General features: G+C 40.9%; 1 protein-coding gene across 1 annotated transcript in view; it reads right to left on the minus strand.

The window, feature by feature from the left end:
* PRKDC (protein kinase, DNA-activated, catalytic subunit) overlaps window positions 1–19397 on the minus strand; it is a 173793-nt gene that overhangs the window by 92037 nt on the left and 62359 nt on the right. The window contains exons 29-40 of the mRNA XM_075062025.1: window positions 18570–18669; window positions 17252–17385; window positions 16494–16748; window positions 15342–15568; window positions 14202–14410; window positions 13887–14019; window positions 12193–12351; window positions 11508–11711; window positions 9291–9476; window positions 6031–6135; window positions 4321–4488; window positions 3283–3410 (exon numbers count right to left, since the gene is read on the minus strand). Coding sequence (XP_074918126.1) covers window positions 3283–3410; window positions 4321–4488; window positions 6031–6135; window positions 9291–9476; window positions 11508–11711; window positions 12193–12351; window positions 13887–14019; window positions 14202–14410; window positions 15342–15568; window positions 16494–16748; window positions 17252–17385; window positions 18570–18669 — 2008 coding nt within the window. The remainder of the gene's footprint in view (window positions 1–3282; window positions 3411–4320; window positions 4489–6030; window positions 6136–9290; window positions 9477–11507; window positions 11712–12192; window positions 12352–13886; window positions 14020–14201; window positions 14411–15341; window positions 15569–16493; window positions 16749–17251; window positions 17386–18569; window positions 18670–19397) is intronic.

Below are 19397 nucleotides of genomic sequence, written 5' to 3' on the forward strand. Positions count from 1 at the left end.
TACTTTTTGACTCTCTTCAGCAGTCATATCAACTTGGGTTGTAATCTCAGCGGATCTCACATGGTAAGCAAGGTCGTCAGCACTGGGGCAGGATACCTATAATACCCAGGTGTTGCAGGAAGCAGTTTTTGTCATTCAGTAAGTGGCATTCTGCTCTTTGGCTACATCTACACTGCACACCACTGTCGGTGGTATGTAGGATACATTTAGCTATACTCCTCATTAAAAAGGCTGTGTCCACACTGCAGCGTGTAGCTACATGTGTCAATTATGAAAGGTTCTGGCAGGGTGAGACAACAGGAAAAGGCTGAAGCCTCCCCATTGCCTCACCCTGCCCAGAATCTCTCCCTGTGGTGGAGAAATGCTGGAAAAATAGCAGATTGTACAAGAGTAGCAGATTGCGGAGGCTCTGCTTTGGCTGTAGAGCAGGGACAGGCAACCTATGGCACGGTGCCAAACGTGGCACCCGAGCTGATTTTCAGTGACACTTACACTGCCCAGGTCCTGGTCACCAGTCTGGGGGCTCTGCATTTTAAATTTAATTTTAAATGAAGCTTCTTAAACATTTTAAAAACCTTATTTACTTTACATACAACAATAGTTTAGTTATATATTATAGACTTATGGAAAGAGACTTCCTAAAAACGTTAAAATGTATTACTGGCACGCGAAACCTTAAATTAGAGCAAATAAATCAAGACTCAGCACACCACTTCTGAAAGAAAAACAGGAGTACTTGTGGCACCTTAGAGACTAACGAATTTACTTCAGCATAAGCTTTTGTGGGCAACACCTCACTTTTCGGATGCATAGGACAGAACACAGACAGGAGATATTTATACATACAGAGAACATGAAAAGGTGGAAGTATGCATACCAACAGGAAGAGGCCAATCAATTGAGATGAGATATGATCAGCAGGAAAAACAAACAACCCTTTTTCACTTCTGAAAGGTTGCCGACCCTGCTGTAGAGAGTCAGAATATATACTCAGGTACATACCAGGTATATTCAAGCTTGTCTTTAATTGCCTAGCAGTGCCTCATTATCTACACTGCTGTTTGTACCTGCGCTGTGTGGGGGAGGAAGGGGAGCTGTGTATGTACTCTACATGATACCATAAAAAGCGTGGAGTGTAGGCATACTTTTTGAGTCATTGTTAATTCAGCAACACAGCATGCCATTTGAAGGCATTGGGTTAGTGGAGGTGCTATCTGATGGTTTATAAATGAGAGGTCCAACTCTAGACCAATTGTGGTCGCGAAAGATTCTACAGCAGTATTAGTCCAAGCATTTTAGTTCAATTCCAGATTGGATAATTACATTCAGTCTACATGATCTTCCCCCTCCATTGTCAATATATGCCATGCTTTTCTTCACTTCCTATCAAGCAATAGTGCAGTGCTGCTATGTGCTGTTAAACGGAGGCCATATTTCACCCCAAAGACAGCTGCATTTCAGTAGCGATGACAATTCTTGTACATATGTAATTTTCAAGTGTTTTTGGAGCTTTCAGGACAAAGACCATTATATAAATTCAAAACAGTACTTGCACACATGAGCACTTGAAACACCAAACCATTAAAACACTGTACCTAGGAAATAAATACCCAATAGCCTAGACATAGGAAGCTTGTTATATAGAATCATAGAAGATTAGGGTTGAAAGAGACCTCAGGAGGTCATCTAGTCCAACCCCCTGCTCAAAGCAGGACCAACCCCAACTAAGTCATCCCAGTCAGGGCTTTGTCAAGTCAGGCCTTAAAAACCTCTAAAGATGGAGATTCTACCACCATATACAATTGTTAGAAATATTTAACAGGATTTATATTCTCCTGTCCAGTTTTGCTTAATTTTCAGAAGCAGCCTGAAAGCAAGCAATAGCATTAGCATCAATCACAAGTGTAAAGAGGGCTCAAATACTGGAGTCTGATGATCCCTGGGAATGAAGGCTAGTTGCCCAAACATACTTTGGTGACCTAACTATGCAAAAGCACAGTATTAGGTTTTTCAAGATACATATAGCTATCAGTATTGAACATCTAGGCATTCAGATTCTGGTCCTCTGTGTATATTAAAAACTCAGTTATATCTTTAATAATGTTTACAGAACATCACCTGGAAATGTGGTAGTAAGCAGATAGCAAATAAAAAACAGAGTCCATTCGTGCACCCACCAAAATCATTCACAAAGAGAGAAAACTAGAACTCTTTGAAAAGGACAGCTTTTCAAGAGTCAGCTAGGTTGGAGCTATGCTTCATTTGGACAACTGGAGAGATGTACCTGATCTCCAAAGAGGAAGGAAAAGAGAAGGACTTGATTACTGTCCAGCACCTATTGGCATGGTAAATTTTGGCTTGTTAGTGATGTAGTTTTGCTACATATTGGCTGTTATCCTGGATAGTTACATAAAACTAAACAAACAAAACTGAAATCTGGACATAAATGAAGACTTCAAGTCAGGAAACCTTAACACACTCTTTTCTCAATACCACATTTGTAAATGATTCTGTCTTATTGTCCTAGTAAAACTCATTCCCCATAAGTTTGCACAAAGTAATTAGTAGTAGTCTTCTTATGGAAAATGTTAACTCTGTTAAATATACAATTGAAAGATCAACTGACATCCCCGGGTGCATGTTTTCCAAGATGGATTATCCTAATTTGAACTGTATTGGAAGAGACTCAGGGCTGGTCTACACTGGGGGTGAAAATCGATCTAAGATACGCATCTTCAGCTACGTGAATAGCGTAGCTGAAGTCGAAGTATCTTAGATCAAGTTACCTACCGTCCTCACAGCGCGCGATCAACGTTCGTGGCTCCCCCTGTTGACTCTACTACCGCCGTTCACGTTGGTGGAGTTCCGGGGTCGACAGGAGCTCGTTCGGGGATCAATATATCGCGTCTAGATTAGACGCGATATATCGATCCCCGAGAAATCAATTGCTACCCGCCGATACGGCCAGTAGTGAAGACGTATGCTGAGCTGTGAAGCCTTTGCAAACTTTTCCAGATACATGAAGTGTCATGGAAATCAGAACCTCATTTACTTGTGTTTTACAGGAAATATTGGTTAAAATATTTTGGGAGAATTTCAGGAGGAAATGTTATTGCTCAAGAGAGATTAGGAAGAAATTGACAGGTTTTCTCCTCAAAAGTAGAGCTGGAAATATAATGCTCATAACCGTAATGGTCTGCATGACAGGACTTGATAACTGTCCAGTATCTATTGGCAAGGTAAAGCTTCACAGAAAAACAAAAAATGACAGCCCAAGCTCACCTTCTGGAAATTCTTTTGAAACTGGTTTGAAACAAGTCCTCCATAAAGTGTCTGTGGTCCCTACAGAGGATTTCTGTCATCAATTGTAACAACATTGGACTCTGAGATAATTCTAGTGCATCTAGAAACTGGAAAAAAGGAATACAAGAGTTGTCCATACTGGATCAAACCAATGGTCCACCAGATCTGCTATCCTATCTTTAACAGTGGTCAGCAGCAGATGCTGCTGGACTATGCTCAAGAGAGTATTTTTATTTCATATACTTTCATTTGTCAGGAAAGAGAATCTCTCCACCCCCACCTCTAACCTCAAAAAAGTCACCAGTGATAAAGAAAGCTTCTTCCTCTGAGGACTAGGGGGATGTGGCAGCTGTCAGGGAGCCCTCTTAATTCAAGATAATTCTGTCTGTTTCCTGCACTTTGGGGGAAAGGTCATGGATGGAACTACTACACTGGGGACAGCTATTTGCTCGATTTTATTGATGGATGGACCAAATGCTCACTACCATGTGTGGAAGAAGCAGCCGGAGAAGAGATTGTGCTTCTCCATTATTCCTTTCTGCACTGCACTTCCCCTGCAGAGGGATGTAGTTCAATAGTCACAGTCTAGACCATGGAGAATACAATTTAGCTCTTTCTTAATACAGACACAACAAATTCTTAAAGAAAGTAATCTGATAACTGTATTAGCTTAAATATGACTTTTTTTCATATTGAATTACCATGGGCCCTATCCTTTAAACTTACTCCTGTGAGTCATCCCACAGAGGTCAAGAGGACTACTTGTATGAATAAGGATTGTTCACAAGGGTAAAGGTTTGCAGAACTGGACCTTGTATTTATATTCCTAATTTCTGATGTTTGGAATCACCAACTACCAGGAGTAAATTAAGATAAATTGGTGAACTAAATAATGATTTAGAGAAAACAATCCTGTCATCTCAAAGATGACAAACATACTGATAAACTACATTGTTTCTGCATAAAAATTCACTTAATGTTTTTAAATATACATTTTAAACACACTCAAGTACTGACCTTTTTAGTGCAGTCCGCATAGTTATTGTACCTCAAGGTTCCCTTGGGAAACTCATCAGACTTCATGGGGAAATTGAAAGCCACAAGTTGGTCAAGAGCATTCTTAAACTCACTAATCCTTTCTCCGGTCAGATTAGTGAAGAATGGAAGAATAATCACTGCTTGACTCTGAAGTAAATAGAGGTTATTTCAAATTAGAAAAACTTTTTCACTCTCCAACTATGGATCAGATTGAGAAAACTACAAGTTATTCCTCAGTAGTATAGTTCGGTGAGTGGATAGCTCAGCTGCTTGGTAATGAGTTAATATGTAGCCTTCCATCTTGTAAGCTGCTGGTCCAAAATCAAGCCCTGGTCAGAGATGACCAAAAATTATCCTCCAATGGATATTTCATGGTTGACGTACACAATGAATAAGTCTCAGTCCATTTTCTAGTGAACAAGTGTCTACTAGCACAGAAAAACACCACTACTAATGCACTAACTGATACCCTTCTTAGTAGCTACAGCAGAAAGTCTAAGTTCAATTGAATATGAACATACAGGCAATCACCAGATTAATCTGCCTAATTCAGGGCAGACTCACATTAGGAGGGGGGAGGGATAGGCTCAGCGGTTTGAGCACTGGCCTGCTAAACCCAGGATTGTGAATTCAATCCTTGAGGGGGCCACTTAGGGATCTGGGGCAAAATCAGTACTTGGTCTTGTTAGTAAAGGCAAGGGATTGGACTCAATGACCTTTCAGGGTCCCTTCCAGTTTCATGAGATAAGTATATCTCCATATATTAGGGCAGTAAGCTAAATTCCTTCTAAGAAGCACGGCTGGCAGGTGCGCAGCCACAGAGCTCTAGAGAGGAGAAAGTTGGGGTGTGCAGAACTGCCAGACGGGAACGGTGCCTCTCCCCTCGAGCTGCTGCCGGCAGGGAGAGAGCTGGGGGGAATCCTCTTTCCCTGCAGCAGCCTGCACTCCAAATCTCTCATTCCAGAGCCCACACTTCAACCTCTACTCCAGCCCTGAGTCCCCTCCCACACTCAGAACCCCTCAGCCCCACCCCCACTACACATCACCTCCATATTGGTGCACATAACAAAATTCATTCTGCATGTGGATGTAAAAAAAATTCAAGGGAACATTGGCAGTAACCATACTGTACTACTTCTGTAGGCAGAAAACTTAAGATGCCAGAACTCTCAGTCCAGCATTTTTTGTACCTCATGCTAACACAGTGTGGTTCTGTGTCCTTGCTCTAGTGCTTAGGCTACATATAGAAGTTTATGAGTTTGGTATTTAGCTCAAGCAGTAGGAAGCTAATACTTCTATAGAGAAAGGTCCCAGGTTCAATCCCTACAGATAGTGTTCAAAAGTGAAATGGCATCCCTGATCAAGCTATATTCCTCTTACATTTTTAAGTCAGTTTATAACTACATCTATATCTCCATATTGACTTTTCCTAAAACTACATGATCAAAAAGAGAAGGAAAAACAAGGAAGATTGAGAAAAATGTACCATCTAAAAATTATGACATTAATTTGTTACTTTTAGCTTGCTGATCTACAGAAAGGCAAGGAAGAAAAGGACATTTGTTACATTACTATGAAAAGCAAGAGAAAGATACCCTTAGTGACGCAGCCCAATTAAAACTGTTTTTTTAACCCACGAGTAGTGTTAGCATTCAAACTTGGGGGAAAATACAACAAAATACAACTTACCTTTAGATTTAGACCTAAATTCTCATCAATAAGTAGGCTGATATATGTATTAAAAACAGCAGAGAAAGCCTCATGATTTGTATTAAAAGACACTGAGGAGTCAATCTGGAGAGAAAAAAATAATTAAAACTTATAAAAATATTTAATATATAAAAAGAATCTCTGTGTTAAACACAGTTTCCATGATTTTTGTTCAGAGTTTCATAAGAATCATTCATTTCTGATATTAATTTCATGAGACAGCAGATGTGCATATGATGAAGGTTTGGGTTTTACATGTGTTCTTAGCATGGATCCAAAAGTTCCCACCTATCACAATGTTGGGAATCATGTGTTGTGACCTTTTCTGGCCAATGAAAAACAATATTAAGCCCCTTTCCAAAAGTAGGTCTCCTTTGATCATTGCACTATTACCAGCGAAACCATTAGGATAATCCACTTTGTATATCTTCAAACACACCTTCCAGTAAAAAACCTCAAGCTGCCGCAGAATGAAAACAAAGAAAATAAAAGATGAATAGGGGAGATCATCCTGATTCTTTCCCTAAATATTTTCCATGGGTTTACAAGTGGTCAAAAAAGCTCTATCTTCAAGATATGAGCTGAGGAAGAGCATCTCAGGGTATGTCTACACTACAGGATTATTCCGATTTTACATAAACCGGTTTTGTAAAACAGATTGTATAAAGTTGAGTGCACACGGCCATACTAAGCATATTAATTCAGCAGTGTGCATCCATGAACTGAGGCTAGCGTCGATTTCTGGAGCATTGCACTGTGGGTAGCTATCCCGTAGCTATCCCACAGTTCCCGCAGTCTCCCCTGCCCATTGGAATTCTGGGTTGAGATCCCAGTGCATGATGGTGCAAAAACAGTGTCGCGGGTGAATTCTGGGTAAATGTCATCACTCATTCCTTCCTCCATGTGAAAGCAACAAGCAGACAATTCATTTTGTGCCCTTTTTCCCTGGATTGCCCTGGCAGACGCCATAGCATGGCAACCATGGAGCCCGTTTGCCTTTTGTCACTGTCACCGATATGTGTACTGGATGCCGCTGACAGAGGCGGTACTGCAGCGCTACACAGCAGCATTCATTTGCCTTTGCAAGGTAGCAGAGATGGTTACCAGTCGTTCCATGTACTGACGTCCGCTGTGCCATTGTAAATTGCGATGAGATGACGGTTATCAGTCATTCTGTACATTCTGCTGCTGTCATGGGTGCTCCTGGCTGACCTTCGCTGAGGTCGGCCAGGGGCGCAAAGACAAAAATGGGAAATGACTCCCGGGGTCATTCCTTCCTTTATGTTTGTATCTAAAAATAGAGTCAGTTCCTGCCTAGAATATGGGGCAAGTGTACTAGAGAAATCCAGAGAGAGCACAGCCGCTCTGTGTCAGATTCCCCAGCAGAAATGATGAGCTGCATGCCATTCTAGGGGGATGCCCTGCAACCAAACCCCACCCGTTGCTTCCCTCCTCCCCCAACCCTCCTGGGCTACCGTGGCAGGGTCCCACATTTGTGTGATGAAGTAATAAAAATGCAGGAATAAGAAACACTGACTTTTAAGTGAGATAAATGAGGGAAGGCAGCCACCAGCTGCTACGATAGTCCAGGCAGGACATTAAACGGTGGGGGAGAGAAGCCCAGCATCCCTGCTGCTATGAATAGTCCAGGAAGTACAGAATCTTTTCTTTAGACATGAAAGGGGGAGGGGGCTGATGGAGTTCAGCCCCAGTTGCTATGATGAGGGACGTTACCAGCCGTTCTGTACCACTGCCGGGAATAACGGGCGTCATTCCTATTTTTACCCAGGCGCCCCTCGGCCGACCTCACCTGAGGCAGCCAGGAGCACTCACGGGATGATGACGAGGACGGCTACCAAGGTCCTTGCTGCACTGTTTGTCCGTCTGCCACCAGGAAGGGAGGGGAGAGGATGCTGCTTTCAGTGCCCCAGCACCGCGTCTACCAGCAGCATGCAGTAGACATACTGTGACATTGAAAAAAGTCAAGAACGATTTTTTTCCCTTTTTCTTTCATGGTGGGGGGGGGAAGGGAGGGGAGAGTAAATTGACGAGATTATACCCTGAACCACCCGGACAATGTGTTTGACCCTACAGCATGGAGAGCTCAGCCAAGAATGCAAAATGGCTTTTCGGAGACTGCGGGGGACTGTGATGGAGCTGGAGTCCTCAGTCCCCCCTCCCTTCCCTCCATGAGCGTCCATTTGATTCTTTGGCTTTCCGTTACTTGTCACACAGCACTTGCTGTGGACTCTGTATCTATAGCCTGGAATTTTTTCCACAATGTTTTGGCAATTTCATCGTCTGTAATTGGAGCTCTGATAAGAACAGATCTGTCCCTTCGATACCAGCGATCAGATCCACTAATCTCCCATACCGTCCATGCTGGAGCTCTTTTTGGATTGGTGACCTGCATCGCCACCCATGTGATCAGAGCTCCATGCTAGGCAAACAGGAAATGAAATCAAGGTTCGCGGGGGCTTTTCCTGTCTACTGGCCAGTGCATCCGAGTTCAGATTGCTTTCCAGAGCAGTCATAGTGGTGCCTGTCGATAAACGCCCCAGAGGCCAATTACCAGCGATTTTGCGGCCACACTAACCCTAATCCGACATGGTAATACCGATTTCAGCGCTACTCCTCTCGTTGGGGAGGAATACAGAAACCGGTTTTAAGAGCCCTTTATATCAATATAAAGGGCCTCGTGTGGACGGGTGCAGGGTTAAATCGGTTTAACGCTACTAAAATCAGTTTAAACGCGTAGTGTAGACCAGGCCTCAAATAGGTGAGGGAATACAGAGGCAAAGAAGTTGACGTTCTTCCAGACAGAATGGTTTTCTGAAATAGTTTGGTCTAGGGACAGCCACTCCAAAAAGAACTGTCTGGCTGCCAATGAGACGGACAGTACCTCGTCAGGTGCTACTTGCTTCCCAAAGATTACTCCTTCCACTGGCAACTCTTGTTATGAAGGAGAAGAGCTAAATCATCAGACACAGGAGTAAAAATGGGAAAGTGAAATCAAGAGTTCCGCCTGCCAAAACCTACTTGTTTGGTTTTTTTTTTTAAATACTTAGTATTCATTATCCAGAAAACACTGAAATTCTCCAACTAGCAATAAAAGTAATAAAACAAAACAAAAAAAAAAACAAACCTTCAAAAACTAACACTGCCACTCTTCCAAGATGCGGAGTGCCCTTACAGATTGCTGTTAAAGTGGCTTTAACTTTACCAAACACAATATATACCTGCAGAACTTTAGCCAACAGTGTCAAAACAGCCATTTTACTCTCTGGAGCAGAATCTTTGGCCCACCAGCTGTCAAGTCTCATCCAGTTCCTCAGTACTGCCGTTACCAACTTCATTCCTTGCTGCTTGCGTACAGCACGCTCTCTAAAGCTTTGATCTAACATACCATTCAGGATGGTACCCACCTGAAATGAAGATAAAATAAAAATTCCATGTATTCCATATAGTAACAACATTTAATTCAGTGTAATCATGATACCTGGTAACTGGGATGGATGATTACATACAATAAGCATCACTAGTTTGGGAGACTTGGACAGCCAGTTTCCACAATCTTTAATGGGAACTGGGTCCAAATTCTCTAGCGGATTTTGAAAATCTGAGCCTAAAATATTAAATCAACTGAGGAACAGTTTCATGCATTAAGTAGTAGCGTTAACTTCAATTTTCCACAAGGATATACTAGCATTAACGATCAAAAGCAATCAAAAGCAAACACTTCAGATTGCTCTTATATTCATTCCTCTTTTATTCTGTGTATGGTGCAGCAGTTCTGTCTCATGCTTATTAAAGTTTTTTGTGAACATGGGAAAAGGGAGTATATCTGAGTGAGACAGATACAGTAACCTAATAAACTCCAATTCTTATTTTAAAATAGTATCTAGAATGGACCTAAGATACAAATGAAGTAACATCTAAAATAAAATCAAAATGCATCTCTGTTCGCAAGTACACAGAGAAGCCAAGAATAAAGGTGTATCACACATGGTAACAGTGAAGCATTTTTTGCTCTTCCCTCTCAATTTTGCAATCCAAGACAGAGTGTAACAGGATGGGATCACAGTTTTCATAAACAGAGAATTCTTCTAAATGAAGTGATCAGAGCATAAAACAAAATCCCTATGTACTATACCTGAACTCAGCATCCTGCTCTGCAATAATTACTTGCACTTTTGACTACATAATCATCATATTTGGATTCCACCAGATTTAGAATACTACAGTTCAACTATAGGTATTTTTCTTCCCAAATCCTCAAAAACAAGGACATAAGACTGTAAAAGAAAAATCTCACTAATCTGAAAAAGAAATCTCCAAGTTCTAACAAAGGAGGAGGAGGGAATGTGGTTTTGGAAAATAATTGACCATGCCTCCCTAACCTCTAGTGCATGAACCAGCCACAAGAAGTTTTCAAAAATAAAAAGTGGAGAACTTAAAAAGCAGGTGTTATAGAGAACATCCACTGCCAGCTACAACTGTGTGAATATGAATATTTAGGAATCTACTAGATACGAGAGATCCAGTTTTCAGATTAACAGCTATTATGGCTCTGCGCACACAACAAATTGGAGAATCAATATGCAAGTGCCAGCCTTTTAAAAAAAATAAATTTCTTTGCTGCTTACATCAGCTTTAATGACAGTGGAAACTATTTAAAGTGATACCACCAGCTTCATTATTTTAAAAATTGTCTGAGATAAAACACTTTTTAAATGGCATGTCCAGACTATTTTTTAAAATTCCTTTGATTAATTTTTAAGTGGGGTATCTTCTTCCTTGCTGAATTTTTCTGCAAGAGAGTGTGTGGGCTCAAAATCAACACTGGCAAACATGCTTGACCCCTCTGCTCTGACACCTCTCTGCTGGGCTCTTTAGCAGCAATTTTGAAAAAAGGCCCTCCAACTTCTAAATTCTTCCCAGGGACCTGTAGAGGAGTTCCAAAAAAGAAAAATCACCTGTCTCCTTGATCCCAGACAGAGGCCACAACTCCTCAGGTTTCAGCACTACATTCTCTGGACCCCTATCTGGACCAAGACGACAGATCCCCACCTCCCATGGGCTTCTGCTGTCCCTAGCCCTTATCAGAAATCTTGAGCCCAATCTTAGAAAGATCGGCTCTGCTGCTGTATTACTGGTAAACCCTCTTTAACTGGCAGACATCCTTTAACGGGGCCTGGGGAAGAGCATGTAGGTGAGAGTCCAGTGCATGGGAATTATGCCATCTTGCTATGGTGCATGAGGTAGGCACTATCAGTAAGTATCAACATTACAACAAAAAAACTCCACAACAAAGTGAAACACTGAAAAAAGAAAAATTTAACACCCTGCCCCCTCGAACCCTAATCTTTCATTTATAGTCATCTTAGGTGTTTCTTGTAACTAGAGAGGGTATGATATTTTCAACTGACTGCCCTTTTGAAGAAAAGGTCCAATACCATTTTGGGGCTGTCCACAGATGATTTCATAAGCTGAAGTATAGCCACATCCAGGTCTTTCAGCAGTTCTCGATTAATGGTTTCTGAGAACAAACTGTAGAAATACTCTCCATGGGAGAAGCTGATCAGATTCCTCTGTGATGTTCCTGATAGTGGCACAGACAGCATCACTGTGTTCAACAGGAGACTTACCAGCTCCTCACACTGTGGGAATTGGCACAAGAAGAGAGGTCAGTCTGGAGGTACTGAAGTCACTAAGAGTCACTAGTCTTCTACAAAATCAAGAGAAACTCTTTTAAAGCTACCTTCTCAAATAGTCGTACGTATACTTATAACACAAAAACAAATGTTAAAACTTAAGGAAAAAAGCACAACCCCCAGAACAGTATCAGGCTATTTCCCCTACTAAAGAATCCATGATTTGCCTTTGCCACTGGCACTCAACAATGGACAAACTCTGGCTTTTGGATTCAAAGTGTTGAGGGAACTTTATAAATACAGCACACTGTACACAAACAATTTTCTGTCTCAAAAATACATGTTACAGAAAAATGGACCAGTTTGTTCTACAATGTTCCTGAAGACAGCACAGATAAGATTAACTATCAGAACAGGGAACATTCCAGAACCCAATACTACAGAAATGGCCTTGGAGACAGTACATCAGAAGAGGTGATCCTCCTACCTGGCCACCAAAAGCAAAGGCCAGCTGCAGGAGTCCATCAGCCAGTCGCTTGCTGCTGATGTCCAATGATGGAAGAGATTTCTTCTCATCTCCTGGTGCAATGCTTTTATAAACAACTGAAAGAAGCTTAGAGCCAACTGTGAAACGGAGCTCCGGACCCTAGAGGATACAGAGAAGGGTGGGGAGGGGAAGCCTTCTACCATAAGTCTTCATGAATGCATTTACACTGTTACATTATAAATGTGGCATCCTTCAGCAAATAGCAGAGTCTTTGTCAATTCTGAATGGCTGCTACTTATCTTGCTTCTCTCTTTCTTTACCTACAGTGACACAGAGACTGGCTAAGACATGAATTCCAGAACCTTGGTAACAGGGAGCCCAACAAATATCTTGGAGGCTCCATAAAGGGCTAAATTTGATCTGTACAACTTCCCTCTATCCTACTTTCCTATGACTCAAAAGGCTAAACAAGGCCTCTCGTGCTGCATCTGTTCAGCCAATGAAGCATCCTACTGTAAGGAAAGAGGCTCCCCTTCTATTCCAGAAGCTGAATAACCCACCTCTTCACAATCTAAACTCTGGTCTCTTGCAAAGCAACACACATAGTACTAATAGGCTAACCTATATTGATTTTTTTTTAGACAACAGATTTGCTCTTTAAAGGCCAGGCCTACCAACACTCAAGGATTGAGGAAACCAATCTTTATTAGCCAGTATGTCCAAAATCTTCATTTTAACATCAGTACATCCAAATAACGTATCTCCTATATCACACTTATCAGTGCTTCTCTGACATCTTTTCCCAGTTGTCAGAATATTCTTCTCAGACAATAATCCAATTGTATATTTCTCTTCTGAACACTGTGCTCCAGCAGAGAGGCTGATGCTCTTCTGTCTCATTCTGATACCATTTTAACCCTTTTTCTTCTTCTACTGACCACTTCACCACTGAATTATAACTAATGATATAATCTTATCTGACATTTTGTAAGTTTACAGGCTAGTTTTCAAAATGTAAAAAATTTGTCTGCATTGTCAAACCCAGAAAAATCACTCTTTTCCCTGGACTTCTTTTAAAGATAAATCAACGAGTTTTTTTTGTTTTGTTTTTTTTTGTTTTGTTTTTTACTTTTGTCAAAAACTAAGCACATCCTCCTCTTCTTTTTTCCCCACCGTTACTGTACGCAATCTAATCTTCTCTTTGGAATTAAACATCTACCACCCCATTTGAACTGCAGATATTTTCTTGAAATAACCTCCATTTTGAACATTAAGGTGCACACATGTGGCCAGATTTTTAGCTACATTATCAAATTTACCACCCAATTGTATAGAACCATAGATAAAGGGATTTTTCACCATTCTCTTCTATTGTTTTGGTACCCCAGTGTTTGGTATTTATTGAGTGCAATGTAAAGAATTTATTTAGGTGAGGTATAGTCTGAGCACCAGCAACTCCAGAGTTCAGATCCCAGTTTCAACACCAATTCCCTAGTGTTACTTTGGACAAGTTACTTAATCTCTCTGCCAGAGTATTCTCATCTATAAAAGGATATTATTTATTGACCTACATCACAGGGAAACTGACAAGGCCTATTCTGCCATTTTATTGCACAAGCAACTCCCCCTGACTTCACTTTAGAAAAGCTCTTATATGAAAAATCTTAACTGTTATTCTCTGAATAAATATTTACCTGTGATTGAAGTGTGGAATGAAGCAGGCCAGCCTTGTGGAGCTGCCTGCATGCAGACAAGATGGAGCTTAGTCTAACATGATCAAAACGAGCATCTGGATTATACAGCTCAACAGAGCAAAGCTCCTCAATGCTGACAAGGAAAAGGAAAAAAACAAACAAAAACATTGATTACCTGCGGGTGTATCAATATAACATGAAAAGAAGACATCCTATAACTGTGCAATGGAAGCTTCATTCACTTTGCATCTCTCACTATGTACTGCACTTGTTCTGATTTTAAATTAGAAATTTTGGCTATCAGAGAGCTCTTACCTTTGTGATGTTATTCTTTCCTTTATGCTTAGCTCCAAGGATTCTTTATAGGGAGATTTCATCAAAGCTTTTATGAGCCTCACAGAAACATCTGGCAGATTTTTCATGACTTGTACATCAGCTGTATTAAAGCCTATGTTTGCTGGATCACACACTATTCTCACAAGAAGCTCTATCAGATTTGCATTAAGCAATTCCTTCTCAAGTAACTAGAAAGAATAAAAGATAAAATGAAGCTGGAGACATTTTATTTTTAATCCTATTTGTTGACTGATTCTGCTTTCCATGATTTTTCCTGTGCTTGAAATAAGCAAAATATGGCTATTCAATTGTTAATCTTAATCTCTCTCTCTCTAAAATGGCTCATTTTCAATACTGTTAATTACTCTGATTTATAGAAAATAACTGACCATTTTTAAAGATGCAGATGCACATCATATGTGCTTATTTTAATGTTCAAATAACGTGGCAATACTACAGACTTCTACACACATGAAGACTGCAAGTTATGCATCTAAAACAAATTATTCAATGGCCAGTTATGCACCAGTAGTCCCAGAAATTGACTTAGCAATGCCCTTTTTTAAACTCATAAGAAACTGTAGATATTAATACTTCAATTTATATTACCTTAAATACACAGAGAGACATATAAAGACAGACTTGCATGTTCATTCTTCAAAAAGGAATTTAACAAGAAAAACACAGCGCAAAGTCATTTTTCTGTCTCTCACGCTATCTGTACAATGATCACTTAGAAAAATTCCTAAATTCAACAACGTAAGACATCCTGTGTGGAATATCATCATCATGGGTGTCATGCTGACTGTGATTCAAGCAAACTGATTGGCAAATCTACATTGTACTAATTTCTCTTAATTAGAACTCCATCACTCATTGCAAAATAATCCATGAAGTGAGGGTTTCCTCAGCTTACTGAAGCAGTAATGTCCAAAGAGCAGAACACTTCCTGGGGCTTAATAACCAGCTAAGATTAATGGCCCAAGGTACTGCAAAGGATGGTCCACTCCTAGCTAGTCATGAGTCTCCCACTCTCCCTCAAATCAACAATGCTTAAACAACAACAACTTTAAATAACAATTTCAACAACTTCTACAGGCCAATGGCTTCAACACCTACCTTCCAGAAATCCTGTTGGCAGGTCTCCAGAATCATGCTGACAAATGCCATGATTCGGACTATGATTGTGCATTTGCTGTAATTATACTCTTCTCTTTCTTGTGGGCTGAACATATTGCCTTTTGACCCAGTGTCAAAGCATCGCTCTGCTGCAGATACATCATGCAAGACAATAGTTTTAAGGAAGAACTCCACAGCTCTCAGGAATGAAGACCTCATCTTTGTACCTAGAAGGAATTACACCAAATTTAAATATATAGTGACCTCACAAATCTAAAAATACATTTTATACTCAGCACAAAGAGGAAGACTGACATAATGCAATGACAATGAAAATATGGGGGGGGAAAGGTCAAAATCTTTCCCCCACCAGTGAAAGAACGAGCTTTTTTCTTCAAACCATATTTCAATTACATTGTTAGTATTAAGTTTTGGACATGAGGGATAGCTTTTCAGAGAACTATGCATTCTTAATGGATGTGTATACTAGGTTTCTGCACACAAGTCAGGCATATGTAATTATATTAAAGTAAATTTAAGTCCACATCTTTGAAAATCTGGCCCTCTAATAACTGCATTCAGTAAAAATCTTATTGCACAACTTTAATAAAGCTAAGTATCTTGCCCTGACACATACAGACCAGTATTTTACAAATGGGTATCTAACTCCATCATTACATTTTACTACTATGGAAACATGCTGTTTAGAAACTTATGCATAATTTAAAAACTTTTATTGGATGCAGACCCAATGGCCTAATGGCTACACAAGATGTTGGTATTCATGTCACCAGAACACAAGTACTGAGCTCCCTAGGTTGAGTGGGACTGAAGCATGAGCAAAGCAACAAACTCAAATGAGTGGGCTAGCAGTGGAGAGGGAAGGAAGCCCCTCACATTGCTAACTGGTAAACTCCAAGTACAGTAAGTGAATGAGAGCGGTGCTGGGCTTTAGAAGGAATCATGCCCAGACCTTCTCACTGGAGGTAGGGTTGCTGCACTTTAGGGCCTTTTAAGGTGGCTGAAACTGATTGTGAACCTGTAAATCAAATCTATTCTTGAAACAAGTGTTATAAGCCGAAGCTAGGAACCCCTCAGAGAGAGCTTATATAACGGATAATACTGACCCAGCTGCAGCCAGGATTCACCTACCTAGTATTTCGTTTGGTTTGATCATTCCCTGCTCAATGAATGTATTGTAGCAGTCCAGAGCTGCTAAAAACATATCCATCCACTGCACAACAGCTCGCAAACTAAAGGGCTCTTTCATGTCACACAGTGTTGGCTGAGAAAGGATTCCAGAGAGATTGTCACCATCATTACCTCCCCCTTCAAATCTGTTGATGAGGAAAGATATTCCTTGTTTCTTTAGAACATCACCTAGCCACAAAGATGGGGACCGGTTTCCTGATAAAGAAGCATAGAGAAATCAATGTTCTTTAAGTAAATACACAGCTGCATTCAGCAGGGTATTATGGACACAGCTCAACACTCAAAAACCTATTCCATTAGTTCCTCTTATTTTCTGGAAGAGGAGACAGCCAATATAGCAGTCAGAGACTCCCTTGGCCACACTGCATATGTGAACTGCAAGGAAGAGGGTGGTTTAGGCATCACTCCTCTAGCTCTGCATCAGCTGAGGATCCCCTCACAGCTAGCTAAAATAGTTGTCCTGCACCTAAAGGTGGTCTTATCCAGGTCAGAGTTGAGAGACACTGGCTGGAGAAAGCTTGCAAGGTAAAAAATGCACAGTTTTTATACTGAATGAAATACTTGCAGCTACTTGGTACTTATTTAATACTAAAAGGGGCCTATTTCAAAACACGTTTCATTCAATAAATGAAAACTGACAGTGCACAGAAAATGAGAGCAGAAATGCACAGTTATGTGAAGCAGAAGGCCCATCGTACCTGGTAGCAAAGGAACAAACTCATAGAAGAGCTCCATGGATTTATGCCGACATTCTGTCTGGGGTCGCCCACATTGTACCAACAGCCACATGACAAGGTCCAACAGACACACTGACTTAGCATTTGGAAATCCTCTGTACAAAAATAATGAATACAAATCAACAAACTACTGATATTTGCTCAAAGGCTTTTCTTTGTTTCAAGGAAAAAACGTAACAGCCATCATGTTAATGAAGCCATACAGCTTTATTTGCAAATCTAAATATCCAATGAAGAATTTTGGATGCTCTTTCCATTATCTCATTAGAAGAAGGATGGGCAGGGGTGAGGGACTGGATGGGTCAAATCATTCACACTACAAATACAAGGTCCTTACACAAGTGTAGTCTGGACTTATTTCCCTGATCTGAGCTCCAGTTTGATTAGTGGCGGAGATTGAAAAACAAAAGAAAATGTCAAGAATCAACTCTCTCTTTCCTCCCCCCTTCAATTCCAGACAAAACAAACAAAGAGATTAAACCTGGTGAGTCTTGCCCACATGCTCAGGGTTTAGCTGATCGCCATATTTGGGGTCGGGAGGGAATTTTCCTCCAGGGCAGATTGGCAGGGGCCTGGAGGTTTTTCGCCTTCCTCTGCAGCGTGGGGCATGGGTCGCTTGCTGGTGGATTCTCTGCAGCTTGAGGTCTTCAAACCATAATTTTGAGGACTTCAATAACTCAGTCATGGGTTAGGGGTTGTTATAAAAGTGGATAGGTAGGGTTCTGTGGCCTGCTTTGTGCAGGAGGTCAGACTAGATGATCATATTGGTCCCTTCTGACCTATGAGTCTAAATATCTTCTCCTACCTCCTCCTCTGGAAGAGGGAAATCCAAGACTATTTAATAGCCCTGAGGATCCAGTCTCATTTTTTCCTTCTCATTCCCATCAAACGCATAATATTTTTGCATAAAAAGGGTTGGATGCAGCTCCTTCTAGAGGCTACCCAACACTGCCCCTAAGAGGGTCACAGAGTTTACAGTGGGGAAACCTATGCCAGTCTCTTTCTCATCTCCCCATGGAGGTCAATGAGCTGTTTCAGGAATCAAAGATAGTCTTTGAGTCTCAATCTCCGATCCACCATGTAGCATCATGCACTGCTATTATTCTAGTCAGTTCAAGGAGCATTTCAGGAGAACGTTTTCAGCATATGTGGGGACGCAGTTATGCATTAATGGGAGTCATATGTCTATGTCCGCACCCATTACCCTAAATTTTTACAAGAGCCATATGTAACAAACTCAGATGTAGTATTTGGAAAGGCAAAATCTCAAACAACTGACCGTGGTATTCGCCGTTTTTCTGCCTTATTTAGGGAAGATGCTTTGTGCTTAATTATGCGCTTTAGATGATCAATGGCATCACAACATTGCTGAACTGTACCTGTTATCAAAGAGAAGGGAAGTGCTTATCAATGAATAAATGCCAATAGTTTGGCCCAGTTAACAAAGAATGGAAAATTCCTGGCCCAATAATTTCCTTTCCTCTAGTTGAGTCTCTGAAAATTATATTATGTCTGGGATGCTGCCCTCCACTCTGCAGTTTCTGGAAATGGTTTCAAGTTACAGCACTTCTCATTTCTCTCCCACTTGCTGCCAGATAAGCCCTTTCTAAGCTGAATAAAATTAATGGAAAGCAATTAGTAACAATAACCTCAATGCCAACTCAATACCTATTTATAACAGGCAAACAGCCTATGTGCTAATGATCTAAATGAAAAGCTTACCCTCAACAGTGAAGCCATCCAGGATGGGTAGAACTGTGGGAGATGCTGCTGGCAGAAACAAAATTACTAAATAAGAAATTTTCCATTCTGCAACCCAGCTTCTCCCACAATTCTGTTACGTCTGGGGAGCAGTGAGCAGCAGTAGAGAGGAAAAAGAAAAAACAGAATGAGATAAGAAGGGAACCCCCCCCTTACTGAAAATTGCTTAACAGGCAATACTATTATTGGGTCACCACCTGCTGCACTTTCAATGCAGAATGCAGCTTCTGCAGTCAAAAGAAAGTCCACCTTATATAGTGTCTGATAAGGTGTTGGCCAAAGACCAGATAGCTGCTCTCCATATCTCTGAGGTGGAAGTCCTTGCCCATTTGGACTACAAGGCTGC

Source organism: Chelonoidis abingdonii, chromosome 2, assembly GCF_003597395.2.
Source record: "Chelonoidis abingdonii isolate Lonesome George chromosome 2, CheloAbing_2.0, whole genome shotgun sequence".
Lineage (NCBI taxonomy): Eukaryota > Metazoa > Chordata > Testudines > Testudinidae > Chelonoidis > Chelonoidis abingdonii.